The sequence below is a fragment of the Neophocaena asiaeorientalis genome, unplaced genomic scaffold, assembly GCF_003031525.2.
Source record: "Neophocaena asiaeorientalis asiaeorientalis breed wild unplaced genomic scaffold, Neophocaena_asiaeorientalis_V1.1 scaffold253, whole genome shotgun sequence".
Taxonomy (NCBI): domain Eukaryota; kingdom Metazoa; phylum Chordata; class Mammalia; order Artiodactyla; family Phocoenidae; genus Neophocaena; species Neophocaena asiaeorientalis.
The window spans coordinates 1,553,760-1,572,464 of NW_020174553.1; the positions used below are offsets into that span (position 1 = coordinate 1,553,760).

Below are 18,705 nucleotides of genomic sequence, written 5' to 3' on the forward strand. Positions count from 1 at the left end.
GGTAAGATTCCATATTATGGAAGTCAAAGACTGGGAGTTGTTCTAGCATCCTCCAGTAGTTATTACCTGTTTGGACTTCAGGTTGTAGTGAACATAGATGGACTCTGGTTATCTTAGTTAATGGGGTTTGTTGTGAGGGTACACTAGTAAGTACACGAGGAGGAAAAGGAACAGTCCCAGCAAACATTCAGCCAGGCTTCATGGAAAACTGGCCAGTTTTTCAGACTGATTTATTCTAGGGACTGACCCGCCACGTACAGAGTGTGCTTTAGAGCTGCTTATTTTGTTGTAAGACATGGCTAAGTGAGGACTTGGCTAAACTCTACTCCTCGTCCGTTTGCTGTACTTACCTTATTAATGTCTTGTATTTGAATTTCTTAAGAGAGAATCTGATTATATTTTGTATAGGGCTCCCCAGTAGCCAGAACTCTTATATAGTGTAGTCTAATACATGATTGCCCTTAAGTCAGCATCAGCAGAGACCAGGATGGTAGGGTCATGAGGTATAAAGTATGCCAACCTGTGCATAAAGAACAATGTGTGGCTTTATGGCTATGGCTATAGTGAACACCAAAACCTAATATCTGATGTATACCAATATTCTCGCAGATAGTTAAATATACAGACTAAGATTAGATGGTAGAACATTACTTTTCACATAATATCTGAAATTTTCATCCTGAAAGGCACTTCAGAGATTCTTTTTCTAACCTCCCGCCTACCCTGCTGCTTCAGCTTATTTTGAATATAAGATATTGAAAGTTAGAAATTATCTAAGTGAGTTCTTTAAGGGTGGGTGGGTGTTTGTATATTTGGGGTTGGAGTAAAACCTTGGCTTTGCAATTCTTATATCTCTACTCTTTCCACTTCTCATGTTGTTTTCCTGTTACAATTTCAGTGTTGGAGGGATTTTAAAAACCTGGGATATAGTAGGCATTCAATAAAAGTCTATTAAATAGAAAAAATAGTATAACCAGTTTCCCCCCTCCTTTTCCTTGCATGTTTCCATGTGTCAGGTGTTTTCCATACGTTATCTCATCTAATTTTCTTTTAACTCTTCATCTTTGTTGTGAAATATTTTATACATAGATAGGTATGAATATAAAAGGCCAATTCCATTTTCAGACATCTAATCAATATACAATTTTCTAACATTAAACCAAGAATTGACTTACTAGTACTTATCCATTTTAATTACGTACCTCTCCAAGGACAAAACAAATATTTCTTCCTAGAAGTATATACTTGAGGTTCAGTATCATATTAATGCTACTTTTTTCTCCTCCAAGTGTAAGGATCCCCAGTTTCTTTGGTCATTTCTTAGATGACAAGCTCTCTCTTTTGTTAACCAATTTCCTCCTAAAGCATCTACAACTATCGTGTCCTAATTGTGATTCCATATTAGAGAAAGATGATTATCTTCCCTATTCTGGAATGTTCATTTCTAATAACACATATACGCCTGAACACCTTGGCACTTGCATCCCATTGTTCCCTTCTGTTGAGCTTACAGTCATAAACAATGATTACAACTAAAACAGTGTCTTTCTCACTTGGGGCTTTTAAATCATATTTCTCCTATCTTATAGTTTGTTATTATCACCCTGTGTTCAGCAAAAACTCTGCTCAAAATTGAAGGCCAACTATAGACTTTTTCAGAAAGCTGAAAGAATTCATTACCTGTAGACTTGCAATACAAGAAATGCTAAATGAAATGGGGTAGGTGGAATGAAATGGTACCAAAAAGGAATAGGAATCTACACAAAGGAATGTAGGGCACTGAAAATGGTAACTACACAGGTAGATATGATATTTTTCTTATATCATCTCTATATCTCTACATCTATATAAAAGATAATTGTTTGAACAAAAATGACAATGACGAACTTTAGGAATTCTAACATATGTCAAAGTAAAACGTACAACAGCAATAGCATGAAGGTCAAGAAGGGAGAAATAGAAGTAGAATATTGTAGGTTTCTTATATATGAAATGGTATATCTCCTGAAGGTAGATTGTGATAAACATGTATATACTATAAACTCTAAAGCAGACACTAAATTAACAACAACAACAAGAGTTATAGCAAAGAAGCCAATGAAGGATATCAAATAGAATAATAAAAATATACTCAAGCCCCCCAAAAAAAGGCAGAACATGGGGAGGGGGAAAAAAGAAAATATGAGACAAATAGTATAGCAAGATCAGAGGTTTAAATATAACCATATCAATAATCACATTAAATATAAATACTCTAAATACCTCCATTAGAAGTCTTATATTTCAGATTGTATAAAAAAACACACCTCACCTGTAAGCTGCTTGCAACAAACATACTTTATTTTTTTTTTCTTTTATTAATAGAATTTATTTTTTTATATCTTTATTGGAGTATAATTGCTTTACAGTGGTGTGTTAGTTTCTGCTGTGTAACACAGTGAATCAGCTATACATATACATGTATCCCCATATCTCTTCCCTCTTGCATCTCCCTCCCTCCCACCCTCCCTATCCCACCCCTCTAGGTGGTCACAAAGCACCGAGCTGATCTCCCTGTGCTATGCAGCAATGAAGTGAGAGAGTAGCATTAACATATATGCACTACCAAATGTAAAATGGATGGCTAGTGGGAAGCGGCTACATAGGACAAATGTACTTTAAATATGAGGGCACCAACTGGTTAAAAGTAATGGCAGACTTTCAGTTTCTTTGTCTACGTGTTAGGAGCTTAGAAGTCACCACTGCATCCTAACAAGTAAAAAGCTGAAAGAAAACTGAAAAATCAACAACTCTTCTAGGGTCCATAAGAGAGGTGAGCATACAGGGCACACTGCTACCCCCCAAACTGGAGAGACAGACAGGCAAACACAGTGAGTCACAGCTTACTAGAGCAGAGACAACAGAAACCACCTCCAGAAACGGTGCCCGGGTAGGAAACTCTGAACTATAATTGACAAATTCCTGGAGGCTCAGTGTGGACAACTCTGAGAATTAAAACTCTAGAGGATCCAGTCATAGAGGGGGACCCACAGTTTTGTGAGATTTACCTCCACGTGCTCGACTAGGTTCTCACTGTGAAGATGGGAAAAAACTTCCCTAGTGTGTCTGGCAGAGGGAGAGGAAAAGGAACCATTTTGAAATATGCCAGAGTACTCTGTTCTTAAGAAAGTCTGTCCTCAGGAGAAACTAGTTAAGCAGACCCTAACCTGCTGGTATATTATCAGAGCCTAACTAACCAGAGGGAAGGGAAATACCGAAATCCAATCCACTCTAGCCATCTTCTTCTACCTAAAGAGGAGGAGAAAACAACAACAACTCAGAAATACTTGTGAAGTTCAGTCTGGAGGCACTGGCTCACTAAAAAACTGAGAATCATAAAACAGTAGAACACTTTCCCTCTCCCTATATCTTACCACCACATTACTAAAGACTTATTTACAGCAGTTCTTTTTACTCAATATATCATGTCCAGTTATCAAGGAAAAAATTACAAGGCACACCAAAAGGCAAAAAATGCAGTTTGATGAGACAGTGCAAGCATGAGAACTAGAGACGGTAGGGATGTTGGAACTATCAGACTGAGAATTTAAAACAAATATGATTAATGTGCTAAGAGCTCTAATGGATAAGTAGACACCATGCAAGAACAGATGGGCAACATAAGCAGAGAGATTGAAATCCTAAGACCCAGAAAGTAATACTAGAGATCAAAAACACTGTAACAGAAACGAAGAATGCTTCTGATGGGCTTTTTAGTAGACTGGATGCAGTAGAGGAAAGAATCTCTAGGCTTGAAGGTATCTCAATAGAAAGCTCAAAAACTGAAAAGCAAAGAGAACAAAAACTGGGGGGAAAAAAACCCCCAGAATATCCAAGGACTATGGGACAACTACAGAAGGTATAACATACACATAATGAGAGTACCAGAAAGAGAAGAGAGAAAGGAACAGAAGAAATATTTGAAGCAATAATGACAGAGAATTTCCCCAGTAAATGCCCAGAAAGACCCCTACTGGTGAGCATATTATTTTCAAACTACAAAAAATCAGAGATAAAGAAGAAAACGTGAAAGAAGCCAGAGGTAAAAACACTTTACCTATAGAGGAAGAAAAACAAGAATTATATCTGACTTTTCCTCTGAAACCATACAAGAAAAGAGAGAGTGGAGTTTAAACACTTAAAGTGTTGAGAGAAAAAAAAAACCCAACCTAGAGTTCTCTACACAGTATCCTTCAAAATTGAAGGAGAAATAAAGACTTTCTCAGACAAAAATTGAGGGAATTTGACTAAGACTGTTTTTTCGGGGGGTGGGGGTGTTTTTGGTTTTTGTTTTCTGGCCACACCATGCAATTTGCAGGATCTTTCCCAACCAGGGATTGAACCAAGGCCACTGCAGTGAAAGCCCGGACTCCTAACCACTAGGCCAGCAGGGAAATCCAAAAATTGAGGGAATTTGTTACCATTAGGGCTGCCTTGCAACAACTGTTAGAAGAAGTTCTTTGGAAAGAAGGAAAATAATATAGATCAGAAACCTGGATCTATGTAAAGAAAAGAAGAACATCAAAAAAGGAGTAAGTGAAGGTAAAATACTTTTATTTTTCTTATTCTTTTTCTTAACTTATTTTATATTATAGTTGATTAACAATGTTGCATTAGTTTCAGGTGTACAGCAAAGTGATTCAGTTATACATATACATGTATCTCTTCTTTTTCAAATTCTTTTCCCATTTAGGTTGTTACATAATATGGAGCAGAGTTCCCTGTGTTATAGATATTTTTCTTATTCTTAATCAATCTAGTGAATACCAGTTTGTTTAAAGTAATAGCAACAATATATTCAATTTTGTATGCTTATGCATGTTTCTTATATATATACTTGTGTATGCTGATATATAAGTGAAATGAATGACTGTAATGATACAAGAGATGGGATGGAGGAATTAGGATTATTTTGTTATTATAAGGTGCTCACACAACCCATAAAGTGGTATAGTGTTATTTAAAAGTGGACTTGGATTAGCTGTAAATATGTATTGCATACTTTAGAGAAACCACTAAAAAAGCTTAAAAATATATAACTGATATGTTAAGAAAGGAGAAAAAAGGGAACCATGAAATGCTCAGTTAAAATCGCAAGGGCTTCCCTGGTGGCACAGTGGTTAAGAATCCACTTGCCAATGCAGGGGAAATGGGTTCGAGCCCTGATCCAGGAAGATCCCACATGCCGCAGAGCAACTAAGCCTGTGTGCCACAGCTACTGAGCCTGCGCTCTAGAGCCCACGAGCCACGTCTACTGAGCCCGTGTGCCAAAATTACTGAAACCCGTGCACCTAGAGCCTGTGCTCTGCAACAAGAGAAGCCACCGCAACGAGAAGCCCGTGCACTGCAACAAAGAGTAGTCCCTGCTTGCAGCAACTAGAGAAAGCCCACACACAGCAACGAAGACCCAACACAGCCAAAATAAATAAATAAATGAAAAATGTTTTTAAATCACAAAAGGCAGAAGACAGAACTTAGAAAAAGGAACAAGGGCAACAAATAAACAGTAAAGAATAGGGTGGATATTAATCCAACTATATCAGTAATGCTTTTAACATCAGTGGTCTAAACGCAGCAATTAAAAGACAGAGATTGTCAAAGTGCATCAAAAAACACTACCCAACTATATGTTATCTATGAGAAAGCCATTTTAAATATAAAGACATATATAGATTAGAAGTAAATCCATGGAGAAAAATTAATCATGCTAACACTAATCAAAAGAAAGCAAGAATCACTATTGTAATTTCAGACGCAACAGACTTCATAACAAGGAGTTATCAGGGATACAGAAGGGCATTAGGTAATGACACAGGGGCAATTTTCCCAGAGCCATAACAATCCCTGGGGACTTCTCTGGCAGTCCTGTGGTTAAGACTCTGCACTTCCAGTGCAGGGAGCATGGGTTCGATCCCTGGTTGGGGAACTAAGATCCCACATGCTGCGTGGTGGCACAGCCAAAAAAAAAAAAAACTCCTTAACGTACATTCCCCAACTACATGAGGCAAAAACTAATAGAACTGCTAGGAGAAATAGATGAGTCCACTATCATAGTTGGAGTCTCCAACTCCCTTTATCAAGAAGGGACAGATTCAGCAGGCATAAATCAGTAAGGACCTAGTTGAACTTAACAGTACCATGAATTCACTGGATAGAATGGACATCTATAAATTACTTCCTCCAGAAACAGTATTCTTCTTCTCAAGCTCTCATGGAGCATTCACCAAGATAGAACACATTTGGAGTTTGGGTCTTTTGAGCACAATCCACCCATTCTCATTGCTTGGCCCTGCAGTAAACCTTTACTTCCCCCCACCACCGCCAAAAAATACATTTTAGGCCAAAACTTATACCTTAACAAATTTAAAAGGATAGATCATATAATGTCTGCTCTCTGACCACAGTGGCATTTACCTAGAAATCAATAACAGAAACATAATTGGAAAATCCCCAAATACGTGGAGATTAAACAACACACTTCTAAATAACGTGGGTCAATGAAGAAATCTCAAGAGAAATTTTAAAATATTTAGAACTAAATGAAAATGAAAATACAGTTTATCAAAATGTGTGAGATACAGTGAAAGCAGCTTAGAGAGAAATTTTAGCATTGAATGCATATAGTAAAAAGAAGAAAAATCTAAAATAAATAATGTTTCCACCTTAGGAAACTAGAAAAAGAAGAGCAAATTAAGTCCAAAGTAAGCAGAAGAAAAATAATAAGAATTAGAGCAGAAATCAGTGAAATTGAAAACAGGAAATCAATAGAGAAAATTAGTGAAACCAAAAGCTAGTTCTCTGAAAATATCAATAAGATTGATAAGCTTCTGGCCAAACTAAAGGGGGAAAAAAAAGAGAAGGAACACATTACTAATATCAGAACTGAAAAAGGAGACATCACCACAAATCCTATGGAAATGCATTACAAGATAAGAAAACTACAGACCAATCTCTCATGAATATAGAGGCAAAAATATTCAACAAAATATTTCCTACATACCAGCAACAAACAAGTAGAATTTGAAATTAAAAACAATTTTCCATAGCACCCCAAAACATGAAATACTTGGGTGTATATCTAACAACATATATGTACAAGATTTATATGAGGAAAACTTTGACACTCTGATGAATTAGATCAAAGAAGAGCCAAATAAATGGAGAGATATTCCATGTTCATGGATAGAAAGACTCAATATGGTCAGGATGTCAGTTCTTCTGAACTAGATCTATAGATTTGATGCAGTCTCAACCAAACTCCCAGTAAGTTATTTTGGGGATATTGAAAAAAAAAAAATGATTCAAGTTTATATGGAGATGCAAAAGAACCAGAATAGCCAATACAGTATTGAAGGAGAAGAACAAAGTTGGAGAAATGACATTCCCTGACTTCAAGGCTTACTAAAAGGCTTCAAAAATCAAGATAGTGTAGTAGTGTTTGAAGAACAGACAAACAGATCAATGGAACAGAATAGAGAGCCAAGAAATAGACTCCTGTATAATCAACTGATTTTTGAGAAAGAAGCAAAGGCAGTACAGTGGGGCACAATCAACTTTTCAACAATTGGTGCTGGAACAACAAGACATCCACATACAAAAAAAAAGTATTTAGATACAGACCTTGCACCCTTCAAAAAATTAACTCAGAATGTATCATAGACCTAAAGGTAAAACACAAAACTATAAACGTATGAGAAAACCTAGATGGCCTTGAGTATCACACTGACTTTGTAGATACAACACCAAAGGCATTGATCCATGAAAGAAATAATTGGTAAGCTGGACTTCATTACAGTTAAAAACTTCTGCTCTGTGAAAGACAATGTCAGGAGAATAATAAGAAAAGTCACAGACCCAGAGAAAATATTTGCAAAACACACTTATTTTAAAGGACTGCTATCCAAAATACACAAAGAACTCTTAACCTCAACAGTAAGAAAAAAAAAAATTAAAAATAAACCAAAGACCTTAACAGATGCCTCACTAAAAAAGATATATAGATGGTAAATAAGCATATGAAAAGCTGATACACATCATATGTTATTAGGCAGATGCAAATTAAAACAAAAATGAAGTGTCGCTGCACAGTTATTAGAATGGCCAAAATCTGGAATGCTGACAACACCAAATGCTGACGAGGTTGTGGAACAAGAGGAGCTCTCACTCATTCCTGGTGGGAATGCAAAATGGTGCAGTCGGGCTTCCCTAGTGGCGCAGTGGTTGAGAGTCCGCCTGATGGGAGACAAAGTTTCCTATAAAACTAAACATATTCCTACCACATGATGCAGCAGTCATGCTCCTTAGTATGTACCCAAAGGAGGTGAAAATGTATGCTCACATAGAAACGTGCACGTGGATATTTATAGCAGCTTTATTCATAATCGCAAAATTTGGAAGCAACAAAGATGTCCTTCATTAGGCGAATGGATACATAAACTGGTACATCCAGAAAATGGAATATTATTCATCACTAAAAAGAAATAAGCTCTCAAGCCATGAAAATAGGTATGAACCTTAAATGCCTATTACTAAGACAATCAGAAAAGGCTACAAACTGTATGACTCCAACTATATGACATTCTGGGAGAAGAAAAACTATGGAGACAGTAAAAGGATCAATGGTTGCCAGCAGTTAGGGGGAGGGTGGGATGAATAGGGGGTGCACAGAGGAATTTTAGGGCAGTGAGAGTATTCTGTATGAAACTATAATGATAGATGCATGGCAGCATACATTTGTACAAACCCAGTGAATATAAAACACCAAGAATGAACTCTTATGTAAACTATGGACTTCTGGTCATTATGCTGTGTCAGTGTATTGGGTTGGCCAAAGGTGTTATGGAAAAACCTGAAAGAACTTTTTGGTCAACCCAGTAGGTACACATATTGTAACAAATGTACCAGTCTGGTGGGGAATGTTGATTATGGTGAGGGGGGACTATGTGTGTGGGGGGTAGAAGGGTATATATGGAAAACCTCTGTTCCTTCCTGTCAATTTTGCTGTGTGCCTGAAACTTCTCTAAAAAAATAAAGTTTTAGAAAAACAGATCAATGTGTTATTTAAGGCCTGTGTTTCCTTATTCATTTTCAGCCTAGATTATCTGTCCATTGATGTTAGTGGGATTTTAAAGTCCCCTACAATTATTGTGTTACCATTGATTTCTCCTTTTATGTCTGTTAGTATTTGCCTTATATATATAGGTACTCCTATGTTGAGTGCATATGTATTTACAATTGTTATATCTTCTCCAACACATTAGTCTAAATGGACGTAATTGATATATACCGAGCATTCCAGTAGAAAGCAACAAAATACACATTCTTTTCAAGTGCACATGGTTCCATGTGCACATTCTCCAGGATAAATCACATGCTAGGCCACAAAACAAGTCTCAGTAAATTTAAGAAAATTGAAATTGTATCAGGCATCTTTTCTGACCACAGTGCTATATGACTAGAAATCAACTATTTAGAAAAACTGCAAAAAAACACAAACGTGGAGGCTAAACAGTATGCTACTAAACAAGCAGTGGATCACCGAAGAAATCAAAGAGGAAGTCAAAATATACCTAGAGACAAATGAAAATGAAAACATGACAATCCAAAACTTATGGGACACAGCAAAAGCAGTTCTAAGAGGGAAGTTTACAGCAATACAAGCTTACCTCAGTAAACAAGAAAACTCTCAAGTAAACAACCTAACCTTACATCTAAAGTAAAAGAACTAACAAAACCCAAAGTTAGTAGAAGGAAAGAAATCATAAAGATCAGAGCAGGAATAAATGAAATAGAAATGAAGAAAACAATAGAAAAGATCAATGAAACTAAAAGCTGGTTCTTTGAAAAAATAAACAAAATTGATAAACCTTTAGCCACACTCATCAAGAAAAGAAAGGAGAGGGCCCAAATCAAAATCAGAAATGCAAAAGAAGTTACAACTGATACCACAGAAATACAAAGAATCATAAGAGACTACTGTGAACAACTATATGCCAATAAAATGGACAACCTAGAAGAAATGGACAAATTCTTAGAAAGGCACAATCTCCTAAGACTGAACCAGGAAGAAATAGAAAATATAAACAGACCAATTACAGTAACGGGCTTGAATCAGTAATTTTAAAACTCACAACAAACAAAAGTCCAGGACCAGGTGGCTTCACAGGTGAATTCTACCAAACATTTAGAGAAGAGTTAACACCTGTCCTCTGAAACTATTCCAAAAAATTGCAGAGGAGTGAACACTTCGGAACTCATTCTGTGAGGCTAGCATCACTCTGATACCAAAACCAGACAAAGATATCACACACAAAAAAAGAAAATTACAGGCCAATATCACTAATTAACATAAATTCAAAAATCCCCAACAAAATATTAGCAAACCGAATCCAACAGTACATCAAAAAGATCATATACCATGATCAAGTGGAATTTATCCCAGGGATGCAAGGATTTTTCAATATCTGCAAATCAATCCATGTGACACACCACATTAACAAATTGGAGAATAAAACCCACATAATCATCTCAATAGGTGCAGGAAAAGCTATTGATAAAATTCAACATCCATTTATATTAAAAACCCTCCAGAAAGCAGGCATAGAGGAAACATACCTCAACATGATAAAGGCCATATATGACAAACCCACCACTAACATCATTCTCAACAGTGAGAAGCTGAAAACATTTCCTCTAAGATCAGGAGTAAGACAAGGACGTCCACTCTTGTCACTTTTATTCAACATAGTTTTGGAAGCCCTAGCCACAGCAATCAGAGAAGATAAAGAAATAAAAGGAATCCATGTTGGAAAGGAGGAAGTAAAACTGTCACTGTTTGCAGATGACATGATACTATACATAGAAAATCCTAAAGATGCCATCAGAAAACTACTAGAGTTCATCAATTAATTTAGTAAAGTTACAGGATACAAAATTAATACACAGAAATCTGTTGCATTTCTATACACTAACAATGACATATCAGAAAGGGGAATTAAGGAAACAGTCCTATTTACCATCTCATCAAAAAGAATAAAATACCTAGGAATAAATCTACCTAAGGAGGAAAAACACCTATACTCTGAAAACCATACGACAGTGATGAAACAAATTGAAGACAACACAAACAGATGGAAAGATATACCATGTTCTTGAATTGGAAGAATCAATATTGTGAAAATGACTGTACTACCCAAGGCAATCTACAGATTCAATGCAATCCCTATCAAGATACCAGTGGCGTTTTTCACAGAACTAGAACAAATAATTTTAAAATTTGTATGGAAACACAGAAGATCCCTAATAGCCAAAACAATCTTGAGAATGAGGAACAGAGCTGGAGGAATCATGCTGACTTCAGACTATACTACAAAGCTACAGTAATCAAAATAGTATGGCTCTGGCACAAAAACAGACACATCCATGAAACAGGATAGACAGCCCAGAAATAAATCCTGCACTTATAGTCAATTAACCTACAACAAAGGAGGCAAAAATATACAGTGGAAAAAAGACAGTCTCTTCAATAAGTGGTGCTGGGAAAACTGGCAGCTACCTATAAAAGAATGAAATTAGAACATTCTCTAACACCATGTATAAAAATAAACTCAAAATTGATTAAAGACCTAAATGTAGGACTGGATAGCATAAAACTCCTAGAGGAAAACATAGGCAGAAAACTCTTTGACATAAATCACAGCAATATTTTTTGATCCGTCTCCTAAAGTAAAGGAAATAAAGGTAAAAATAAACAAATGAGACCAAATTAAACTTAAAAGCTTTTGCACAGCAAAGGTAACCATTGACAAAATGAAAAGACAACCTACTGAATGGGAGAAAATATTTGCAAATGATAAAACTACCATATGACCTAGCAGTTCCACTCCTGGGTATATATCCGGAAAAAACAAAAACACTAATTCAAAAAGATACATGCATCCCAGTGTTCATCCAGCATTATTTGTAACTGCCAAGATACGGAAGCAACCTAAGTGTCCATCAACAGATGAGTGAATAAAGAAGCTATGGTGTATATGTGTGTGTGTGTGTGTGTGTGTGTGTGTGTGTGTGTGTGTGTACAATGGAATACTACTGAGCCATAAAAAAGAATGAAATTTTGCCATTTGCAGCAACATGGATGGACTTGGAGGGCATTATGCTAAGTGAAATAAGTCAGACAAAGAAAGACAAATACTGTATATCACTTACATGTGAAGTCTAAAAAATATTAAAAGCTAGTGAATAAAACAAAAAAGAAGCAGACTCACAGATATAGAGAACAAACTAATGGTTAGCAGTGTTGGGGGGCAGAGGCAATATAGGAGTGGGAGAGTGGAAGGTACAGACTATTGGGTATAAGATAGGCTCAAGGACATAGAGTTACAACACAAGGAATAGAGCCAATATTTTGTAGTAACTGTAAATGGAAAGTAACCTTTTAAATTGTCCAAAAAATTAAATTAAAAAAATTAAGTGCAACTATTTAAAAAAAACAGATCAGTGGCTTTCAGGGGCTGGGATGTGGGGAGCACAGGGGAATTTGAGGAAGTTGATGGGACTGATCATAATGGTAGCTACATGAGTAAATGCATCTGTCAAAATTCATAGAACGTATACTGAAAGGAGTGTATTTTGCTCTCTATAAGTTATGCCTTAATAAATCTGCCTTTAAAAAAAACCAGGGCTTCCCTGGTGGCGCAGTGGTTGAGAGTCTGCCTGCCAATGCAGGGGACACGGGGTCGTGCCCTGGTCCGGGAAGATCCCACATGCCGCGGAGCGGCTGGGCCCGTGAGCCATGGCCGCTGGGCCTGCGCATCCAGAGCCTGTGCTCCGCAACGGGAGAGGCCACAACAGTGAGAGGCCCGCGTACCGCAAAAAAAAAAATCGAAGGGGTGCATAAAGATATACCATGCTAACAATAACCAAAAGAAAGTTGTAGTGGCTATGATAATATCAGACAGAGTAGATTTCAAAGCAAAGAGTATTACCCAGATAAAGATGATTTTATAATGATAAATGGGTCAGTCAAGAATATAACAGTCTTAAACACTTATACATTTAATATTAAAGCTTCAAAATACTTAAGGCAAAAATGATAGAACTGAAATATTTGAAATTTAAATAACATACTTCTCAATAACCCATGGGTCAAAGGAGAAGTTAAAAGAGAAATTAAAAAGTGCATACATTTAAGGGAGAATTTATGCCAATTCTGTACAAACTTTTCCAGAAAATGAAGAAGCTGGAATACTTTCCAACTCATTATTTGGAACCAGAAGATAACAAAACCGGTGGGGGAGGGGGGAAGGGCAGGGAGACATTACAAGCAAAGAAAACTACAGACCAGTGTCCATCATAAACTTATGTGCAGAAATTATAAACAAAACTTTAGCAAATCAAATCCAGTGATATATAAAAAGGATAATATATAATGACCAAGTATGGTTCATCCCTGGAATAAAAGGTTGGTTCAACATTCAAAAACTGGTCAATCTAGTTTATCATATTAACAAGAAAGAAACATATGATGATCTCAGTAGATGAAGAAAAACATTTAACAAAGTCCAACATCCATTCCTAATAAAAATTCTCAGCAAACTAGAAATAGTAGGAAACTTCCTCAAAATGATGAAGGGAACCTATGAAAAATCTACAGTTACCATCATATTTATTGATGAAACACGGATTGCTTTGTGCCTAAGATCAGGAACAAGACAAACGTATCTACTCTCACAACTTCTATCCCACATTGTACTTGAAGTTCTAGCCAGTGCACTGAGGCATGAAAAAGAAATAAAAGGCATCCATACTGGAAAGTAAGAAGTAAACTGTCTTTATTCATGGTCAGCATGACCATCAATGTAGAAAATCTAATGGTAATAAACATCAAAAATATAAAATACCTAGGGATAAATCTGATCTTTTAACCGTGTATGCTGAAAACTACAAAATATTGCTAAGAGAAATTAAAGAAGACCTAAATAAATGAAGAAACATACCTTGTTCCTGATTTGGAAGACTCAGTATCATTAAGGTATCAGGTCTTCCTTAATCTATATTTAGAGTCATTGCAATCCCACTCAAAATCCCAGTCAGCTTTAAAAAAAAAAAAAAAAGAAATTGACAAACTGATTATAAAAGACATTATTCACTTAGTATTGAAACCAGATAGAACATCAGTCTTCCCTGGATAACATTTATGATTAAAGGCAGCTGTTCTTCAGTGTGTAAGGTGACTCAGGAGGTTACCTCATCCCTCTCTTTCTCTTTGCTGCTTCCACATATTTAAAGGCAGAGGACATAGTGAAATAGATGAACTTCTGCATATAGATCTGAAAATAACTTTTGGAAGAAGAAACATACCTCAAATGACAGCAGTGAAGTATGAAGTAATTACCGCTAATCAGGAAGCTAACTAATGGCATAGATGACTAAAGAGTCATGAAACATTTATCAGGGTTAGAATTTATCTGAATAATAAAGTTGAAGGGGAAACCCTCCAGTTCTCTTTCATAAAAAGTCTCTGACTGATTTAAAATGAAGTTTTAAATGTTCAAGTCAATATTAGATAAATTACAAAATTAATAAGCAAAAATAAATTTAACAAAATTTAGTTATAAGTACCAAGTAGGTCTTTCATATCTGTTACATACTATAAAATGACCTCATTGTAACCTGGCTTTACTTTTTTTAACTCACATTTAGAGAAAGATTTGAAATAAAGCATCAGACATGAAAATAATTTCAATTGTCATTTCATTTATAGGTCTGCATTACATTTACTGAATTCGGAAAAATGCAAAATATTTGTAACTTTCTTGTTGAAAAGCTAGATAGCTCTGTTGTCATCAGCCAACCCCAGTTCTATCATACTCCAGGTTCTATTGAGAATCTTCGGTAAGTTAAGCACATCTTTAAATTAATTATCAACCAATTAAACAAAACTATTCAGTGCTGCGGTTTGTTGACTGTCGTATTAATAATCTCTGCATTTAATTCCTAAGACGGCAAGCCTGTGTCGTTGCTGTAGAAAATGCATGGCGCAAAGCTCAAGAAGTCTGTAATCTTGTTGGCCAAACTCTAGGAAAACCTTTATTAATCAAAGAAGAAGAAATGAAAGAATGGGAAGGCCAAATAGATGATCACCAGTCATCCAGACTCTCAGGTTCGTTAACTGTACAACAAAAAATCAAAAGTGCAACAATACATGCTGCTTCCAAAGTATTTATAACTTTTGAAGTAAAGGGGAGAGAGAAGAAAAAAAAACATATCTGAAATTCTGACCAAAATATATTGTGTTTGTATCTTTTTGTCTATTTTTATACTTTTTATAATGTTTGCTTTTGTCCTGAACATATGTATATTATGTAGTATATAAAGTGTTTCTCCCCCAAGCCTGTCAATCCTTGAATATAGTTCCACAGAATACTTATGTTTACTTTCTGTTTTTGAAAACTTACTATGGGAAGCACTCTTTGGGAATAAATGTGTTATATGTGCACACTTGCATAGTGACAGTTCATATAAGTGTATGTGTAAATAATTTTATATTCCTACTACAGGACAAAATATTGACACAGTTATTAACATGATTCTTAACATTCATAGAAAGAATGATGAGCAATACATAACTTTTGATAAAAGGGTAATGAGATATACTAAGACAATATTTTGATGACAGAAATAAAAGATAATATATGGACCAGACTCTCTTCACTAGGGCTCCTTTGATTATACCAGCACTCTCCAGTACAAATATATATAATGCAATCCATATATGTAATTTAAAATTTCCTAGTAGATACATTTTTTAAAAAGTGAAAAACAGTTGAAGCTAATTTTAATATTTTATTTAACCCAGTATATCCAAAATATTATCATTTCAGCATGTAATTATTCTTAAAATAATTAATGGATATTGTATATTCTTTTTTATACTAAGTTTTCAAAATCCAGTGTGTATTTTATATTACAGCACATCTCAATTCAGATGCTAAATTTTCATCAGAAATACTTGATCTGTATTTAAGTTTCTTAAAATATAGGTGGAAAAAATAGATTCACACACCCAGTTGTTCCAGACATTCTTGAAAGATCTAGTAACTGGATCACGTGTCAGTTTTTTTTTTTTTTTTTTTTGCGGTACGTGGGCCTCTCACTACTGTGGCCTCTCCCGCTGCGGAGCAGAGGCTCCGGACGCGCAGGCCCAGCCGCCATGGCTCACGGGCCCAGCCGCTCCGCGGCACGCTGGATCTTCCCGGACCAGGGCACGAACCCACGTCCCCTGCATCAGCAGGCGGACTCCCAACCACTGCGCCACCAGGGAAGCCCCACGTGTCAGTTTTTAAGTTAAAAATGTTTTTTTAATTTAAAATTCAGTTCCTTAGTTGCACTAGCCACATTTCAAGGACTCGAAAGCCATAAGTAGGTAATGGCTACCGTGTTGGACAGTGCAGGCCCATACACTGAGAAAATACTGATCCTTAAGGCTATCTGAGCAAGTACATATCATTGCTATTGCATTATACACCATCTGCAGGTGTGTCTACCTAAGCCAAGTCTGTTATGCAGCACAGGCTTTCCATTCCCTGCCATACAGCTAAGCCCTAGGGTTTTTCCTTTGATAGAGCTTGACACTCATATACCAATGTTTCTTTCCTATAACGTATTCCAGTATGTAGTTTTCATCCCCACCCACTTTCTTAAGTGGCACTACAACCGCTTAATCTATCTCTTCTGTAGTATCCTTGGTGGGAAGGAGTGTGGAAGCTAAGAAGAAAAATTTTAGAATCCAACACCACTATTTTAAAATCCTGATTTTACTACTAGAATGTAAGCTCCTTTGGAATGGAGATTTTGTCTTTCTCATTCACAGCTGCATTCTCAGTCTTAGCATAGTGACAGGGCCAACACAGAGTAGGCTCTCAAATATCTGCTGAGCAATGTACTGGTTATAGAAACTTGGCAAGGCACTTTAATTTCTTTAAGCTTCTCTTTCCTCACCAATGAAATGAGGCTAATAATACCTACCCTGCAGTGAACTGTAAGACCACAAGAATAATGCCTAGCACATAGCAGTTACTTGGTAAATGGTAGCCACTATACCAGCTGCATTCTCTGATTATTGTCAACCCAAGTAAAAGTTGGCTTTTCCAAATCTATCATTAAGATGAATTTTTAAATAGTCATATTAAAAATAAACTTATCAGGAAACCAGTTTAAGGTATGTTGAAGTTTTATTTCCAAAAAGAGTTAAATAAATTATATTTTAGCTTTTATTTATCCAGTTGGGTAGAAAAGTACTATTGAGTCTGTACATCAAGAAAAAAATTGTTCATACTCAATAAAATTTAATCACGGGGGCTGATTTTTCTTAGCCATGGCTTCGTTGTATCTTTGGTTCCATCATATTTGGTAAAGAAGGTTTTCAACTTAGCAATAAATACCTAAAAACAAATTTTAAGTTAGCACTTTTTAGAATTTACAGGCATTTTTAAAGATGTTGCCTCAAAAAAAAAAATCCTATAAAATGGACAGTCCTACAATTCTGTAGAGCATCTAAGAGAAGTAATCCTTCAAAGATTGGACTGGTTTATGTATGACATCCTGTGTACTTTAAGACTAAGGGTATCAAATTTAGCTGTCAGTTAATGGCAAGTTAATTTCTGACACATGGCAGATACTGGAGTATCACAATGAATTACTTAGGGGACCTGTGCCACAAAGCCTGCTAGAATAAACCTATCCCGAATTTAATCCTTAATCCTGACAATTTCTTTCTTCTGAACCCCTTTTTAAAGAAAATCTTTCAAGAAAGCAAAAAATCGCAATTGCTGTTTTCTGAAAGAAAATTTCTTTCTAATTAGGATATTTGAAACAAACCCACTATGTTCCAAGCTCCTTTTTAGAAGGAAATACTATTAAAATAAGGTTTCTGAATATTACTGATAAAATTTAGGATTCCATTCAGCTACATGCTAAAGATTACATTTTTTGTAGTATTTACCTTCCTTATATCAGTATTCTTATTTGACAGTTAATTTGAGTTCAATGCAAATGAGACCTGGAAAAATATTTTTTAACTTAAGATTCTGTGCCTCATATTCCATAAATATTGTTATGACCTCCTTGGAAATGTAGGTTTAGGAGACGCAAATTCTGTCAGACTTGTTGATGAGAATTTGATAATGAGGAATTCTTCTCACTGGCCTACAAACAATAAAAACATGAATTTTGAGGTCAAAAGTGGGAGTTAACATACTATCTACATTACAAAATTATGTGGAAGACAAATGTATTATGATTCATTCCAGAAAAAAACTATATAAATCGGTTTAATCAAAATAAAAAACATTTATTATTTTATTCATATTATATTTGCAGCCAAATAGTTTCTAATAGCCATAAAATCTCCTGTGGCCTAAATCACTTTAACATGTTCAGTTATGTTAAAAGACTAGAATTAACAGTGGCTTATCCAAGTCAAACACTTCTCAGGGTGAGGTAATAGATACTTTTCAAGAGGAATTATTTGTACTATTTTATTAAAAAGAATAACATCCTTTTATAGCAGGGGGATATTCTCTGGAGCCCTGGCCTTAGTGTCCCAACCAAAAGTACTCCCAAATAGCCATGCCACTTATGGATGCTCACCAGTCCCACCTCAGA

At 35.8% G+C, this 18,705-nt stretch overlaps 1 protein-coding gene across 1 annotated transcript in view; it reads left to right on the forward strand.

The window, feature by feature from the left end:
* The window catches only part of IRAK1BP1 (interleukin 1 receptor associated kinase 1 binding protein 1), a 32,376-nt gene extending 16,836 nt beyond the window's left edge, over positions 1-15,540 (forward strand). The window contains exons 3-4 of the mRNA XM_024757452.1: positions 14,804-14,934; positions 15,042-15,540. Of these exons, the coding sequence (XP_024613220.1) occupies positions 14,804-14,934; positions 15,042-15,312 (402 nt within the window). The 3' untranslated portion in view covers positions 15,313-15,540. The remainder of the gene's footprint in view (positions 1-14,803; positions 14,935-15,041) is intronic.
* The last annotated feature ends 3,165 nt before the right edge of the window (positions 15,541-18,705 follow it).